This window comes from Garra rufa, chromosome 1, assembly GCF_049309525.1.
Source record: "Garra rufa chromosome 1, GarRuf1.0, whole genome shotgun sequence".
In the NCBI taxonomy this organism is placed as follows: Eukaryota; Metazoa; Chordata; class Actinopteri; order Cypriniformes; family Cyprinidae; genus Garra; species Garra rufa.
The window spans coordinates 60,605,298-60,622,609 of NC_133361.1; the positions used below are offsets into that span (position 1 = coordinate 60,605,298).

Below are 17,312 nucleotides of genomic sequence, written 5' to 3' on the forward strand. Positions count from 1 at the left end.
TTATATATTATGTTATAGGATGTAATGGTGAATCAGAATGTTAAAAAATCACATTCATATGAATCTTTTTTTTTTTTATGTGATTTTGACACTGTCCCAGTTTGCCAACAGGATATTGTTAAACTGGGACAGGGTATTACTGGCAAACTGGGACAGCCATTCAAGTCATTTTAATGGAGGAATTGAGTTCCCTTTTTATATGTCCCTCATAAATTTAGTTAGTTAGCTAGATATTTCAACAAAGACTGACTTAAACTACTTAGTTCTCATGCATTCACCGTGAGACTCACGCGATTGACACTTTTCAAAAACAAAGCCTGCCAAACAAACAAAAAAACAAAAAACAAGAAAGATGGAGGGTGCAAGCACGGATGGCCAGGATATTTGCAATATTTGTAAAGCCACATTTGGTGATGAAAATGATCCAAAGAAGACAGAGGACTGGATCATGTGCATTGTTTGCGAGGACTGGTTCCATTAAATGTGTGGCGAGGACAGGGAGGTGTTCACTTGCACTGGCTGTATTGACGTGTAGATTAACCTACCATACAGAATTTAAATTTAGCCTGTGTGCAATTAATTAGCCTAGAAGAAGAGATGTTCATTGAAGGTTACTGTTTTATTATTATTATTATTATTATTATTATTATTAAATTCGTATGAAATAAATTAAACCCAGTAAAAAATTTTGTGGGCAAGTTAGAAGTTAGAAATGGCCTCCTCCTGGGCATGGGATTTCCATTGGTAAGATTTGCGCAGCCACCTTCTGGTTGTCGCTGTCTATCTTCGCAAGATTTAATAACTTGGACTGCCATGCAGGCACAGATTTTGACCGGTTAGTTCTGCTTAAACCTCTTTGGAAGAGGAGAAGGCCATGTTATGTATTCCTCAGCCTTATGGCTCGGGTCTCACTACATTCTTATGCTTACAGGAGTCCTCTGTCGAGTGCTCCATACCTTTGCAGTTTGCAGAGCTGCTTTGTTCTGCACCTGCTTATAGCATGCCTAGTTTGGACGTGTTCCCCATAAGTGTCAAGCGAAAGCAATGGGACAGACCATTCATTTGGGAAGGCTCTGGTTACTTGCATAACTTCAGTTCGCCGAGATAAGGGAACTAGTGTTGTGTAAGATGCCAAGCATTTTTGTTTATTTTTGATTGAAACTATGCATTTCTTAATGTATTGCATTAAAATAAATTAATGAGAAGTACATTACTTAGCGTAACTAAGTAAAAGTAATTTTTTTTTATTAGTAATGTTCTCTTACAGTAAAAGTACACACCATTATCTACTCTTAACCATAAACTGCTGGTTTCTTCTGGCCAGAGCTTCTTTCCAGCAATATTGTCGACTTGATTGCACAGATACTTTTGAGCTGAACTGAGCTGGATGATGACACTCTGAATTCAATAATGAACTAACTTAAACTGAAAATTGCATGTTTACTATTGTCCTTTTGCATTATTGACACACTATTTTACCGTAAAGCTGCTTTGACACAATATGTATAATACATATTGTGTCAAAGCAGCTTTACAGTAAAATAGACACCTTTATTTATATTGCGCTTTTAACAATAATTGTTAAAAGCGCAATATAAATAAAGGTGTCTTATTCTGACTTGACTTCCATTGAAGAAAAGAGAAGTGTGAAGTGGAGTGCATAAATGACAGCTTAATGAGTTTTTAATAATTTGTGTGCTTTTATTTACCCATAAAGACGGTGACACCAGTAACAATTTTCATGAAAAAAGCATTTTACAAAATGGCTGTTGCAAGGTATCAAACCACATGTTGTCAATCATGGTATACTCACTAAATTAAGTAGTTTAATCCATTAGTATTCAAGTTTTTTAAAATTCCCTAACAATAAAGCAGATCGTATTAGTGGTAGTACCAACTAGAAGCTTAAGATGAAATTACAAGATAAATGAGAACATTTCTGATAACTGAAAAGAGCCAGTGTACTGATCATGGGCCTTTCTTCATTGATCTTTAAGAAACAGAAAGTCAAGAGATGTCATCAGTGTGATTTTTATTTAAAAAAATAAACTATTTTTTGTTAAACGGTAACACTAGTGACACAACTTCAGGGGACCGCAACTTTCAAATTATATAATGTATAATATTTATTCAGCATTTTGTTTTTTATGCCATTTCAATAATATATTTGATAGTTTGCATTATTGAATTGTTTTTGACCTCAAAATAAAGTACTAAACCATCTTTGGAAAAAAAAAAGTGTTATTAATGATTTATTTTTATTGTGTTTGTGTTTATACCGAATATTACAATTATTCCATATATAATACTGGTGCGGAGAAAAATTGTGCTTGTAAATTAACTTCCACCCCAAAAGTACTTGCCTGTGAAAAGCTGACAATTTAACAGGAAGTTTTTCAATTTTGTAATCACACATTAACAAAAATGAGAGACCACCGAGCTGATCTAAAACAGTACTGAATACAATATTCCACACAGAGGATGGGTTTTTCAAAAAATACTTTAACCAGTTAATTTTGAAAGTGTTATTTAAGATAGAAATATCTAAATAATCGAGACCACCATTTTTATATGAATTAACTATCATAGACTTCCTGATATAATGCACACGGTTTTTCCACAGAAAATTTAACATTGTCTGATCAATTAACTTATTTATTTTACTATCTGAATGAATTGAAGAAGCAACATAAGTAAGCCTAGAAATACCTTCTGCTTTAGCCAACAGAGCACGACCTTTAAACGATAAATCCCTCTGTAACCAAATGTTAAATCAGGATTAAAATTTAATGAGATTCTGTCCCGTTCACTTTTGGAAATAGCCATACCTAGATAAAATGGAACATCCTTAATAGGAATATTACAAATAGATTTGTCATGACAACTCTTCAAAGCCAACAATTCATATTTTTGCTAATTCAAACAAAGACCTGAGGCACTAGAAAAAAATTCAATAATTTTGATTGCCGATTGAATCTGACAAGCATTTTTTTTTTTTTTTAAAAAGTGACTTATCAAGACACTTCGCCCTGCAACTTGAATACCTGCTAAATCACTTGGTTTAATAAAATGATTAAACGCCTGAGCCACAACAAGAAAAAGGTAAACTGAAACAGGGCAACCTTGCCTCACACCTCTTTTCAAATAAAATCTTTGTGTGGTGCCTTGACTTAATTTTACTGAACTATTACCACCCGCATAAAGAGTTTTCATGGCATTACTGAAATAGCTCCCGAACCCAAAGCGTTCTAAACAATAAAAAAATAAAAGGATGCTCGACAGTATCAAAGGCTTTGAAAGAATCTAAAAACAATATGAAACTATCATCTTTAATAAAATCAGAATAGTCAATAAGATCAAAAATAAGTTTGATATTATTAAATATATGTCTTTTCCCCTTAAACCCAGATTGGTTTTCATCAATTATTGAATCTAAAACTAATTTAAACATTTGAGCAAAAACAAGAGCAAAGATTTTGTAATCATTATTTAAAAGACTAATGGGTCTCCAATTATCAATAAGCAGTAAATCTTTTTTGGGTTTCAGAATGAAACAAATTACACCTTGAGTCATAGTTGTGGTAAGTTCTGAGCACTTTAAACTTTCAGAATACACTTCAAAAAGGAACGGGACAAGAATCTCAGAAAACTGTTTATAGAATTCAGCAGTAATTCCATCACTACCTGGTGATTTATTACGTTTCAGACGTTCGATCGCATCCTTAATTTCAGTAATTGTAATTGGAGCATCACATAATTTTTGATCCTCTTGACTAATTATATTCACATTTTCTAAATGCTTACAAAAAGTTGACATATTAAGCTCACTAAATTTAGATGTGTACAAATTAGAGTAATAATTATAACAAAAACTAGAAATTGTGGCAAAGTTGTCTGTAATAGATCCATTAATTTTCATTTTAGAAATAGAGTTGAACTTAGCTCTAGACTTTTCAAGTTTGAAAAAATAAGCAGACATCTGCTCACCCTGCTCTAACCATCTTTGTCTCGATCGAATAAGGGCTCCCTGTGCTCGCGTTCTATACATATCATCAAGCTTATTTTGTAGTTCCACTAGGCGTACTCTCTGCTCATCCAATAAATTGTCATTAGAAATACTGGATAAACATAAAATCTCTTCGATAATTTTCTCTTCCGTAAGACGCTGTGATTTAGCTAATATACTACTAAATTTTCTCAAATATTTTCCAATTTCAAATTTTAATAATTCCCAATTACATTTAAACGATCCTTCATTTTTGGCTTTTACCCAATAAACATTAATGAGCCTTTCCATGTTTAACTTCATTTAATTTGAGCAGAGAACTATTCATTTTCCAATATGAGTGCTGCCTATTACAATTTGCATTTGGATAAATTTTAATTTTAATCGAAATAGCTTTATGGTCAGTTAATGGAGTTGCCATAACATTAACTTGAATATTATTCTTATCAAAATTATTAGAAACAAGCCAAAAATCTATCCTGGAACATCTAGAGCCATCCTTATTACTCCAGGTATACACAATATCATCTCAGCTTTTTTCTCTCCATACATCAATAAGATTGAACCTGCTCATAAACATTTTTAAATTAGAGTTTAAATGTGAGGGTCATCCTGGCGGCCATCTATCAATAGATTCATTTAAAACAACACTGAAATCCCCTCCTAAAATTAAATAAGCATCAGGAAATTTGGATAGCCAGTAAACAAGTCTCTCCTCTAACAAAAATAATAACTGGTCATTATCAGATTTATTATTATATCCGTAAATATTAACAACTAAAGAAATTTCACCAACATTTTTTTAAAATTAAACATATAAAGTGGCCATTTTCATCACACTCTGTATGTAAAACTTCTCCACCAAAATTATTTTTCAGACAAGAGACCCCTGCTGAACGCTCTGATCCATGAGACAACCAAATGTCATTACCCCATTGTGAACGCCAAAAATTTACATCAGAGGCAATCGAATGAGTTTCTTGAAAGAATACAAAATCAAAATTAAATCTCTTAGTAAACAGAAACAAGGCCTTGCGTTTGACATTTTCCCTTAAACCCCTGGCATTTAAAGAAATAATAGAAAGTGACAAACAACTATAACTAAAACAAGAAAGAACAAAACACTTATAACCTATTATAAACAAGTGGTTATATAAAACTGAGTTTGGCAAAAAGGTCAGAAAATGACTTAGCACCTTATAAAATCTTTTGAGTGCAAATAAGCTTCTCTTTGCTCAAAAGAGAAAAAAACATTGGTAACACCAATAAAGTTTCTGCTTCGTCCGTTAAAACAAAGTCAGTGAAATTGTCTAGTTATATAAACAAGTAACTTATGACTCCAAACGGCTCAAAGTCAAATCAGAACGAAGCAAAAAAAAAAAAAATAGCGCCAACATTTAAATCAGCTGGTGAGAGCAATTTCACCTTCTCCTTGTACAAAGGCTCTGGTTTCGACAAAATAAGCAGTCTTTCCAGCCGCTCGAGCCTTCTGAACCTCCGGCCATAACTTCAATCTTCTCTCGCGGTCTCCTTTCGAGAAGTCCTCCCTAAACTGCAGACCGTTGTCACGCAAATAAGAATAATTTCTGGCTGCTTTCCAAATGGCATCTCTATAGGTGCGCGTAGAAAACTGGATTATGGTAGCTCTAGACCTACCGCCACCAGTGCCTGGTTGTGGTTTCCCGAGGCGATATACAACATCGACGACTTCTGGACATTTTTCCTTTTCGCTGGGAAGCACAGCCTGACAAATCCTGACGACATCAAGACGGATGTTTTCAGGTGCGCCGCTAAGGGAGGGGGGAAGTTAGGACAATTCTAAGGGCCCACGCCCTTTAGGGGCCCCCAGAGATCTGCTTTGGTGTGGTAGGGGGGCCCAACCTCACATTTTGTCATAGGGCCCAAAATTGGATGTTTTCATCAGCCACCTCCGGAATACCTATCAGCTTCAGGTTGCGCCGTCTCATAGGTTTCTAGATCATCCATTCTTCTTTGCATCTGGCTAATCGGTTGTTCAACTTGATCCACGAGTCGCTCTAAGCACACCACCATTGCTGCCACGGATTTCAGCTCCGACGTCACAGCATCCACTTTTCCATTCAAGTCAGAGATCTTTTGCTCAATAGTGTCCGAGCGGCAGTTAATCAGCTGCTTTATGCAGTCTAGCTGAGAAGAGACATCGACACTTCATCACTGGCCTTATTCTTAGCGGGCTGGTGACTTACATGGAGTAACAGGCAAAGCTGGAAACTCCTCTTCGGCCAGGGTAAATGGTTCTTCCTCACTCATAGAAGCGACATAATCATGCCCACTGCTAGCAAGTGAGCATATGCTATCGCTAGCACTTTTACCTTTTTCTAATTGAGCCGAAAGTCTTCTCTTACGAACCATGGTGAAGCAAAAATAGTTCTGAATAATACACCAGATCGTAATAACGCAATGTAGAACCGAAATAACTACATACAGCTTATTAGCAACGTCTATAAAGAAACTTGGTGCAAGCGTTCAAAAATGCGTCCGTTCAGGCTGCCATTTTGGTTCGCCCCCGTTATTTAATGATTTAGTTTGTCTCACCTTCCATCAGATTACATGGAGAGGGCGGGTTTAAGAGCACGCTTGCTCTTAAAGTCCCCCTGAAATCAAAATTATAGTTTTTTGGCTTTTAGTATGAATATATTAGCCTTAAGGTTATCTATAAGCTAGTATGCTGCAAAACAAAGACAAAACTTTTACAAGATATGGGCATTCAAAACTTACAGTCTCGTCACTTCCGCCAATATGAATCAAAAGATGTGTTCGAGCTCATGCTGCGCTGTGCAGACCGATCGGCGAGATTAGCCGAAAGCAGTCGGGGAGGAGCTGAAAACGGAGCCGTCAAGTCGGACACGTTGGGGATCTCGTTGCTCCCTCAAACATGGCAGATCACGTGGCGTTTGCCTACTTTATTGCAGATGAACTGGAAGCTATAGAAATACCTTTTTTGTTGGAAGAAATGCAGCACATGCAAGTGAAGATGCAACTACAGATTTCAGCATCAATCAGTGTTGACCACATTACATTAAGTGTCTGTGACATTTTAGTTATTCCATAAAAAATATTACTTAAATATGCAGCTGAATACTATAAGTGGTCTGTATGAAAAAAGTACAATAATAAACTTACACTGTAAAAAATGAAAAGTTGACTTAACTTAAAATTTCAAGGCAACTCGCTGCACAGCTTTTTTGAGTTTACTCAACTTTGGAGTTGAGTTGTTCACTCAACTCAAGTCACTGAGTAAAGTCACATGACTTTTTTTGTTCAGCTAACACATTTTTCTTAGTTAAAAGGACTTATAATGCTTTTTTCAAATATCTCTTAATAAATTATTTTTAAATTATTTTTCTGTAAGTTTTATGGACAAAGGTTTTGTCCTAGTTAGCACCTACACAATGTTACAAAATACAACTATAACTGCAGGCTTCAAATTTAGTTTATTATCTTAAATGTAGAAAGAAATACAAACAAGATAAAATAACAGCATTACTTAATAACAGAAAAAAATCAGTCAATAAAATAAAATAAAAATCCTGGACAAAATGTCAAAATCAATAAAAAATTGAAGATGCAATCAGCATGAACATTTTTAAACAAACAATAAATAAAAACAAAAAAATAGTACAAATACAAATGAAATACAAATAAAATGGCACCATTAATAAAGATTATGAAAAGATGAAAAATAAATATACCCACAATTAACAAAAATAAATTCATACAAATGGCATTGTAAAACATTATATTCACATTTCAACAATTCAGTTTAATAATCCTTTAGCATTTTGACATTAAGATGCTAATATTTGTTTAATTTAAAATATGCTCACACCAAGATTTCATTGCTCACAGCAAGAGTTTACTTTTCAGGGACTTCTTCACCTTTGTAGAGCAGTAAGTGCCCATTTTCATAACGCCAAAAAAATTAAAAACAGTGGCATGCACCCGTCTTAAGACATTTTCAAACATTCTATTCTTAATACAACAATCCCTTTGAATGTTTCCGATTTTAACGTTAAGATGCTAATATACGTTAAACTTAAAAGATGCACAAGCAAGATTCCAACATTCACAGCAAGAGTTTAGTTTTCAGGGACTGTACCTTTGTAGAGCAGTGAGTGCCCATTTCAATAGACACCTTCTCAATTACCTCTAAAGTATATTTGAGTTCTTTAGGGTATTTAAAATCCAAGGCGAAGATAAGGCCAAACAGGTAAGGAACAGCAGATTGTAGGTCTGAAACACCTCCTCCAAAACAACAGCAAAGTTCGTAAAGGTAGGCAGTGTGCTAGGGGTGACATCATCCTCGGTTATACAAGAATCCCTCTGGTCTGTCTGTCTGCTGGAGATGTGTCCTAATGAAACAACAAATACATTCATTATCATTATTAGAATTGGTATGTCCTAAAAAGTATTCCAAAGATTCCCGGACGGTCTACTACAATTTACCTTTAGAATTCGAAGTACGGATTAATGCGCACTCTAACGGCTATTATATTGCCCACAACACATTGCGTGTTGAACGAGGATTTGATTAGAACTACAAATACGCATAAAAAGTGTAAAAAAAAAACTACAAACATGGCGTATATGCGCGACCAACGGATGGGTAGAAAAATGGGGTTTAAGTTATAAATAATCAGTGTGTAACCTTATAAAAAAATATTTATTTAATGTTATTCGCGTTATATTTCATGTGCAGCAACATAATGAACTTTTATAATGGCAGAAACAAATGATGAGAGTCTGCTGGCCAAAGAGCCCTTCATGTTTCACTTTGAATTTAAGGATGATATGGACATTTCCTTAATGAGTGTGTGAACAAATCATGCCTCTGGATTAATTGCATGTTTAAAGAGTTTTGATTTATTTTAGGTTTAAACTAATTTAGTTAGGCGAGTAATGTGTGGTTATTATTGTTGTTAAATGTGTGCCTTCTGTGCTATATGTTTTGTTTGATTTTGTAATATTTTTTGGAAAATCCAGTTTATGATGGGTATAGTGTATAGTACATGGTATTATGTACAATGAAAAATTGGTTAATACTGAAATGATTAGGTAAAAAATATGGTTTAACTAAATAAAAACATTCTATTGCTCAAGTTTTGTTTTGTTTTTTTTGTTTGAGCTTTGTACTCAGTTTATACTGTTTAAAAATATATAGAAAAATATAAGTTGATCATTATTTTCACCCACTTTCGATCTCAGATGGAGACTCCGCCCACTACCGTCTGAGCCTGCTGCCGTGGCGCTGCTGCCGTGTGACTGCTGTGACGTATGGTTCTGCTGTTCTGCAATCGGCCCTATCTCCGTGATTCAGCAAAAGTACCCAAGTGCTCAATAATGACAAAGCGCTTTTAGAAATCACACATTTAAATTCTCTTTCTGTTTGAACTGAATCTTAAAAACCTTATTGCCCTGTAAAAAATATAATCTCTTTAAGTATTTTCTTTATACAGGACTAAAGCAAACATAAATAAATAATAGATAAAATGCTTAAATAAGAATTGCATTGTTAAAATTTTTTTTTTTTTTTTTTTTTTGCAATTTGTCTCTGAAACTACATTTGGGTTTCGGCATGTTAGTGACACACAGCTCTTGCAGCGCAGATCCTCGTTTGTTTTGTATTGGGTCTTTCACGTCATCAGACAGGTACCCAGGGCTGGACTGGGGTTAAAATTCAGCCCTGGACAAATTCAGCCCATCTGGCCCACAAGTTCCACATGAAAGTTTTCTTGGGTTCCCTGGTGAAAAACCCCCCAGCTAAAACCAGCCTGTGCTGATTGGCTGGTTTAAGCTGGTCAACAGGCTAGTTTTAGAAGGGTTTTGACCACTTTTCCAGCTTGGCCAGGCTGGTCTTAGCTGGTCAGGCTGGGAAACCACCAACTAAAAGACCAGCTAAAACCAGCTACTTCCAGCCTAAACTGGCCAACCAACCTAGGCTGGTTTTAGCTGTTTATTTCAGCAGGGTTATAGGGTCTTTAATTGGAGTACATGAATGAATAAAACAGGACATAAACAAATAATGATAAATACTGCTGAATTCGAATGCAACAAACTTAATTGCATTTTTGTCAAAGAGAAATGCATGCAGTAAAGCATTGATTTTGAGCTAGAATGCAGGAAATTTGTTGCTAATAAATTATGTAATAAAAAACATTCAGTAACAATAATCATCACCCTCATGTCGTTCCAAAACTGTATGGCTTACTTTTTTCTGTGGAACACAAAAGATATTTTGTAGAATGTAATCAAACATATTTGGTTACCCTTGATTTCTACTCTATAGACAAAAAAGTTTTGAATTTCTCAAAGTATCTTCCTTTATGTTATACAGAAGAAAAAAAGTTCATACAGGATTGAAATTACATGATGTTGAGTAAATGATGACAATTTTTATTTTTGGGTGAACTGTCCCTTTAAGAACTTTATTATGTATAGTAAACACCTAATTTATATAAGACCCATATTTAATTCTTTAATCAGGCTCTTATTGAATTAACATTTTACTCCAATTAAAATGAATCACAACTAAACATTTAAAAGAAAGAAATTATTGCTTAGAATATTAGTATTAGTAAGACGGTGGTCACAAGAAAACATTAGTTATATGGTTTTTAAAATAAATAGTAATAATAAACTATGAAATTTGTAATAAATTTGTTTTGACAGTAATTATTTATTGGCGTTTTCCACTTTACTTCATCATGCAGTGACAGTATCCAATGTCGTGGCTGTTTTCAGCCAGCCCAGCAGAACTTACAGAACCTTTAATGTTCTCATATCACATGACTGTATAACACAATTCTGTGTGTTATCTGAATGGATCAAGCAACTTACACTGTTTATCACTGTACATCGTGGCTGAAGCGCAGCGCGCGTTCGTCAGCACTGTGCGGGTGATTGATCCCACCGCTTCACACTTTTCGGCTATTTGCGGTTTTGAATGCGCTATAATTTAAAATAGCACCTTATATGGGGGAGGTCTCCCTGAATCTTTAAACCTTTTTTTGCTGTCTTCTGCGAATAGTTCCTGTATTGTTTGCATCGATTTTAGCAAATGGGAAGAAAGAGACGCGGTTTATCCAAAGTTATGGATGTCGAAGTTGGCGCCGAAGTTGAACTAGTCTCTGACGTTGGCCTAAGCAACAGCTTTGATGTGCTGGCTGACCATCCTGCATCGGCTCATGCAATGCATGATATGGATCTTTGTTTGGCGACATCCTTTCCAGCATCTCCTGCAAAAAGTCCTCCTTCCAAAAAAACTAAAAAGAAAACTGGAACTACCGGAGAATTCACTGACGTTCTGCACGCCATTCAAGAATTGTCTACTAAACAAGATGCTACTTTCCAAAAACTCATCTCCATCGAGAATTCGACTGATGCTACAACGAAAGCCGTCGACAACCTGTCTTTGGTAGTGCAGAAGCTTGTCTCTGATGTTAATGAGCAATCGGAAAAGATGTGCAGAATTGCAAGAGACATTACAGAGCTCCAATCTTCAGACAAGGATGTCAGATCACGAATTGAGCAGCTTGAGCGGTACAGTCGGCGTTGGTGTTTAAAGGTGCACGGGGTTCCTGAAACTAAGAATGAAAATCTGCACTCGATTGTCTTGAATATTCTTGAAAATGTGGTACCTGACCTCCGAGGCAAGCTCACCGATGCCCTTGACGTGATGCACCGTGTCGGGAAACGGAACCAGGACGGCGGTCATCGAAGCATCATCGTAAGATTCTCTACGCGATCACTCCGAGATGTCGTTTGGAGGGCTGCGAAGGACAACGCATACTTGAAAGAATCGCCAACGCATTTCCGAAGCATTGATTCCTGCAGATGCTGCTGCGCATGCAAAGTTATGGCCAATTGTTAAAAAGGCAAGAGAGGAGGGTAAGAAGGCATCCTTCTCCGGGCCTTTTGCATTTATTGATGGTCAGAAAATCGAGGCCTCATAACTTTAGACTGAACTTTTACTTTCGATAACGGTGTCCGCGAGGATTTAAGGAAACATTTGCGAAAATCCCTTGATTTCGGGAAAGCAATTTATTGTTTTATTTTTGGTGTCATGTAGAAGACATTACTGATTGATCACCTTCTACCCTGTTCAAAAAGTAAAAACTTACACTTAACAGCAAACTGAGGTGAAATACTGAGGTAACGTGCGTTAAGCAACACCACTGTTTCTGTGGAGATTTTAAACTGTATTTTCAAGCCCTTCTTTTGTTTGTTATTTTCAAGTTTCTGGTCTGGATGTCGTCTGTAACGTCGGAGCTCGGAGGTGTATTTTGGATCTTCTTCTGTGAATGACTGCCATAGTATCGACGATAACATGAACTGGTAAGCTAATAATGTCAGTAAGCCGAAGTTGACAAACTTAACGTTAGTCACAGAGCAGCATATATCTTTTAAACGCTGCCTCTTTATAGCTAGCAAGGTAATTCTCTTCAAATGATGTTTAAGTAAGAAATGTGTGTATGAATGTCGTATGTAACTTTATAGACGGTCCCTTCAGTGACAGACGTGACATAAACAGCGCGCTAACATGAAACACTGAGGTAAAACTGAACACCGCGGTTAACTGCATCTTTTGTGTTTTATTTTCAAGTTTGTGGTCTCGTGGTCATGTCGTCTGCATCGGAGGTGTATTAAGGGGGTCGCACACCGAACGTGCAGCGCCGCGTCGCGTCGCGCCACGTCTTTAAAATTCGAACACATAGTTTTCTATGAGCATACGCACACCGGCGGCGCCATTCGGCGTCTGTCCGCGGCGCCCAGCTACGACTCAGGAAGCTGTTCAAATTTCGGCCATTTAACGGTGTAGCGGAGTGCGATGGACGATGAAAAATTAATCAACGAAGTAGGGAAATACCCAGAAATATTTGCAACCAATCATAGATTTTTTAAAGACAACATAAAGAAGTCATCAGCGTGGAGGAAGATTGCAGATGTCATCGGTTTTTCAGGTAAGAATGTCTCATTTTGTTTACGTACGATCTGAGGTAAAATGTATAGTGAGTAGTTAGCAACAACAGTATGTAACGTCAATTGTACTGTACAATCATAAAAAAAATTTACAGTACAGGCTTTGTCTTTTTTCATAATGTCCTTAAAAATATAAATACTGTTGACCACAAAATGACAATTATTTTATTTTAAATACAAACCCTCATGTTGAATTAAGACTCCAATAAACTGTCTCAACAGGAATACGATTATAATTGAAGTTTACAAAGAAATAAGTATACCTTACACAAAAAAATAGCTCGTAGTATTAGTTTTTATTGAGCAAACAAATCATATTAATAGCTACACCATAAGAAATGTTGAAATTGCTTATAATAATACAAAATGCTACTAATTGATGAATGGGAATCTAGCCTAATATAAATGCTAATTATGAAATGCTAATTATAAATTATGAGCTAAGCAGGAATAAGATATCTAGCAGGTAATCAAATCTAATACCAGTAAGTTATTAAAGTAAAGTCAGTAAGGCAACACTATAGTGATCATTACACCATTTCATTCTGCCAAGATACATGTCCTTCAGAGTTGAAAAAAGAGCAGAATTTATCTCGAACAGTGTAGGCCTCCCTTGCACCACGAGGTCCACCAGCAGTAGAGATGTTCTCCATTGAACCACCTCTCTACTTCCATTGGCTTGAGCAGAAAGTTGTGCAAGAGGCATGTTGACAAAATAAGGCTGTTTATTTTGTCAGGGTGAATGATGATCCTGCTATGCAGGATCCTCCAGCGAGATGACAAAATGCCAAAGGCATTTTCCACCACATTGCGTGCTCGAGACAATCTGTAGTTAAAGATGCGCTGTTGTGTGGACAAGTCTCGACCAGGGTATGGCCGCATCAGATAGGTTTTTAATGGGAATGCTGCATCTCCAACAATGGTGAATGGCATGTTCCCCAGATGCTCTGCTCCTGGTAGCTGCTGATCATCTGGCACCTCCAGCATTTTTGCATTCAATGCCTGCCCTATGGCTGAGCCAGCAAAGACACCCCCATCACTTGACCGTCCATACTCTCCAATATGGACTAGACGAAAGCGATATTCAGCATCGACCACAGCCAATAATACTACAGAGAATGTTTTTTTGTAATTAAAGTAAAGGCTGCCTGAACGAGGTGGTGCAAAGAGGAGGACGTGCTTCCCATCTATCGCTCCTATGCAGTTAGGGAAATTCCACCTAGTTGAAAACTTCGAAGCAATATTCCTCCACTCCTGCTCAGTACTGTAGGTCTTGCTAGGTGTGTATCCATCATGCGGCTGTTAATTGCAGCACATGTGTCCTTGATGGCTTTAGCCACTGTGCTCTCCCCCATACGATAGTGGAAGGCAAGCGTTCTGATTGAATTTCCTGAGGCCAGATACCTGTAAAACAAACATTAATATAAAAATTAATTTCTATCTCTTCACAGAAAATGAGTGCAGGACAAGATGGAAGTCACTTCGAGACAACTACATTAAGTGGAAAAAAAGACAGCAGTTGCCAAGTGGGTCTGGCGCAATGCGTCAACAGGAGTGGAAATATGCTGCTGCGATTTCCTTTCTGAATGTATTTCTACAAAATAGAAGGTAATTTTTGTAGTAATGTAGTAATTTTTAGTAAAGCACTTCAGATTAACTGTAACAAAAAATGCATGTAACTAATGTATGATTTGAAGTAGACTTTTAAAGGGATAATTCACCCAAAATAAAAAAAAATTGTCATTAATTACTCACCTTTATGTCGTTTCAAACCCGTAAGACCTTTGTTTGTCTCCAGAACATTTAACAAATTAAGATGTTTTTGATGATCTGAGAGCTCTACAACCCTCCCATAGACAGCAAGGGTTTTACCATGATCAAGGTCCAGAAACCTAGTAAGGACATCAGTAAAAGTCCATGTGACATCAGTAGTTCAACCATAATTTTTCAAAGCTACGAGAATACTTTTTTGTGTGCAAAGAAAACAAAACTTATGACTTTATTCAACAATTCTTCTCCTACGCATACACACGCTGACGTGTGTCCGTAAGCAGCAGCGCCATGTGCATCCATTGTTTACACGAAGTGGAAGTGCACGTATGCATTATGATACTCTCCAAAATGCAGCAGACTGGATGAGGAGAAGAATTGTTGAATAAAGTCATAATTTTTTTTTTCTTTGCACACAAAAAATATTCTCGTAGCTTCGAAAAACTACAGGTGAACTACTGATGACCTTGCTAAGACCTTAAACAAGCTGTTTTGTACGGATAAACATGAGACTGGAAGCCAGACACATTAAATTTACAAACGGCCGCTCCCACCCTTAGGCAAAAATAAGGTGGATAGAAATCTTGGATTTTATCAAAATTATCTTAATTTGTGTTTCGAGGATTAACAAAGGTCACAACATGAGGGTGAGTAATTAATGACAGAATTTTCATTTTTGGGTAAACTATGCCTGTAATGGCAGTAAAAAATTTGTTTCTCTGTCTTTTTCCAGTACAATCAGTAATGTGGATTTTGACAACTATATGGATGGGTCGATCCATGAAGGTGATTTAGAAACACAAATGACTTCAGAAGAGGAAAGCCCAGTACCAGAGACAACAGGGACTGAAATTGAAGAAGTTCTAGAACAACCCCAGAGACCCAGAAAAAAAAGAAGAGACAACCAAAAAAGTCCGAACACACAAATTAATGAAAAACTTATGGACTTTTTAGTAACACCAACAGTGCAACCAAAACAACATGATGAAACTGAGCTTTTTCTCCTAAGTTTAGCACCTCAAATGAGATCTCTTGGAAAAAGAGAACAAACCAGAGCAAAAATAGAGATGTTACGTGTCCTGGATGACCTGGATGTGCAGAGTCAGGCACATCATGGACCAGGTGTACCTAATTACCACACAGGACCACCACTGTTTGGTAGCTGGAATGTTCCGCATTAAAATATTGTGGCACCCTCAGCTTCCTCAACATATCTTGTGCCATATTCAGTTATAGTTTAATGAGATGTTATTTATTTATTTATAAATATATTACATATAAATATAAATATGTATATATATATCAGTTTTGATGTTTGCTTTGTTGATTTATTTTGAAATTGTTTCCTAATCTTGTTTTATGTTTTAGGTTACATACTGATACTGTAACTGCAATTATTTTTATTAAAAGTATCCATCTGTATATTACTGTGTTATCTTGTCATATGGCTCACATAAAATCCATTTAATGAATTATTGTCTTGAAATAATTTCTTCTTTCTTCCAACAACATAATATTATTACAATGTAAATCAGATATAAAAATAGGTTAAATAGAAAATTGCTTACCTCAGTGTTACTGCAAGTTTTTCCTTTGGCCCAATTGGTGTCCGATAATTTATAGACATCCCTGTGATGTCAGGTCCAATAATAGGGGTTATGCGCAACAGGCTTCCGTTTTCTGCTAAACAGGTCTCGTTGCTTCCGGTTCACGCGTTTTGCATATGCCTCTTTAAATATAAACATGATTTACTCAAGATTCCTTCAAAGTAGACACTAAAAATGATCATAACCAATGTCCATCACATATGTGGATTGATATATAAAAGTTTTTAATTTTTATTCTTTTCACTAACATTTATATATAAATATCGAATGAAACGTCCACAATAAACAGCTGGCTTGTTTAACTGATTACCTTAAAAATCCGTCGATATCGCCATTATTTATTACGGCTATTAACACGTTGTCCGACAAGCGGAAGCAACGAGACCTGTTTAGCAGAAAACGGAAGCCTGTTGCGCATAACCCCTATTGACAGCAGGTCCTCCATTTGTTCTGTACTCATTCTGAAGTACTGCAAGTGCTTTTCCGGGCTTATTTGCAGTTCCTGGACAAGGTGGTGGTAAGCGCCAAATTGTGTCCTTTTTTTATTTAGAGGGTGTACCCAAATGCGATTGACTCTTTTGGGGTTTTTTTGTATTCTTCGTCGTAAAAGTAGCAATGCGGCAGTTTTTTTGTTGTCAGACAAAATTTGATCTGTTTGGGAAGAACAGGAAAAACAGGACATTCATACAAAAACCTTAATGTGTTACATAAGTTAATTATATAACCATATTTATGTTTGATTAGGGGTGTGCGATACTGAAAAAAAAAAGATATTTTATGGGATTTTACTGATAACGATAATTAGACTATTTTGCTGATTGCTGCATCTAAAGTGGCATTAAGATGTATATACACACTGTTTAATGCAGGTCATGAATGCATTTAACCTGCAGTTACAAATGAATAAATAA

At 36.2% G+C, this 17,312-nt stretch overlaps 2 protein-coding genes across 2 annotated transcripts in view; one reads left to right on the forward strand and one right to left on the reverse strand.

Moving 5' to 3' along the window:
- Positions 1-17,312, reverse strand: part of LOC141337723 (uncharacterized) — a 176,882-nt gene that overhangs the window by 58,513 nt on the left and 101,057 nt on the right. The gene's annotated exons all lie outside the window — the stretch shown is intronic.
- LOC141342384 (uncharacterized) overlaps positions 15,862-17,312 on the forward strand; it is a 23,812-nt gene continuing 22,361 nt past the window's right edge. Inside the window, exon 1 of the mRNA XM_073846827.1 lies at positions 15,862-15,947. Coding sequence (XP_073702928.1) covers positions 15,862-15,947 — 86 coding nt within the window. The remainder of the gene's footprint in view (positions 15,948-17,312) is intronic.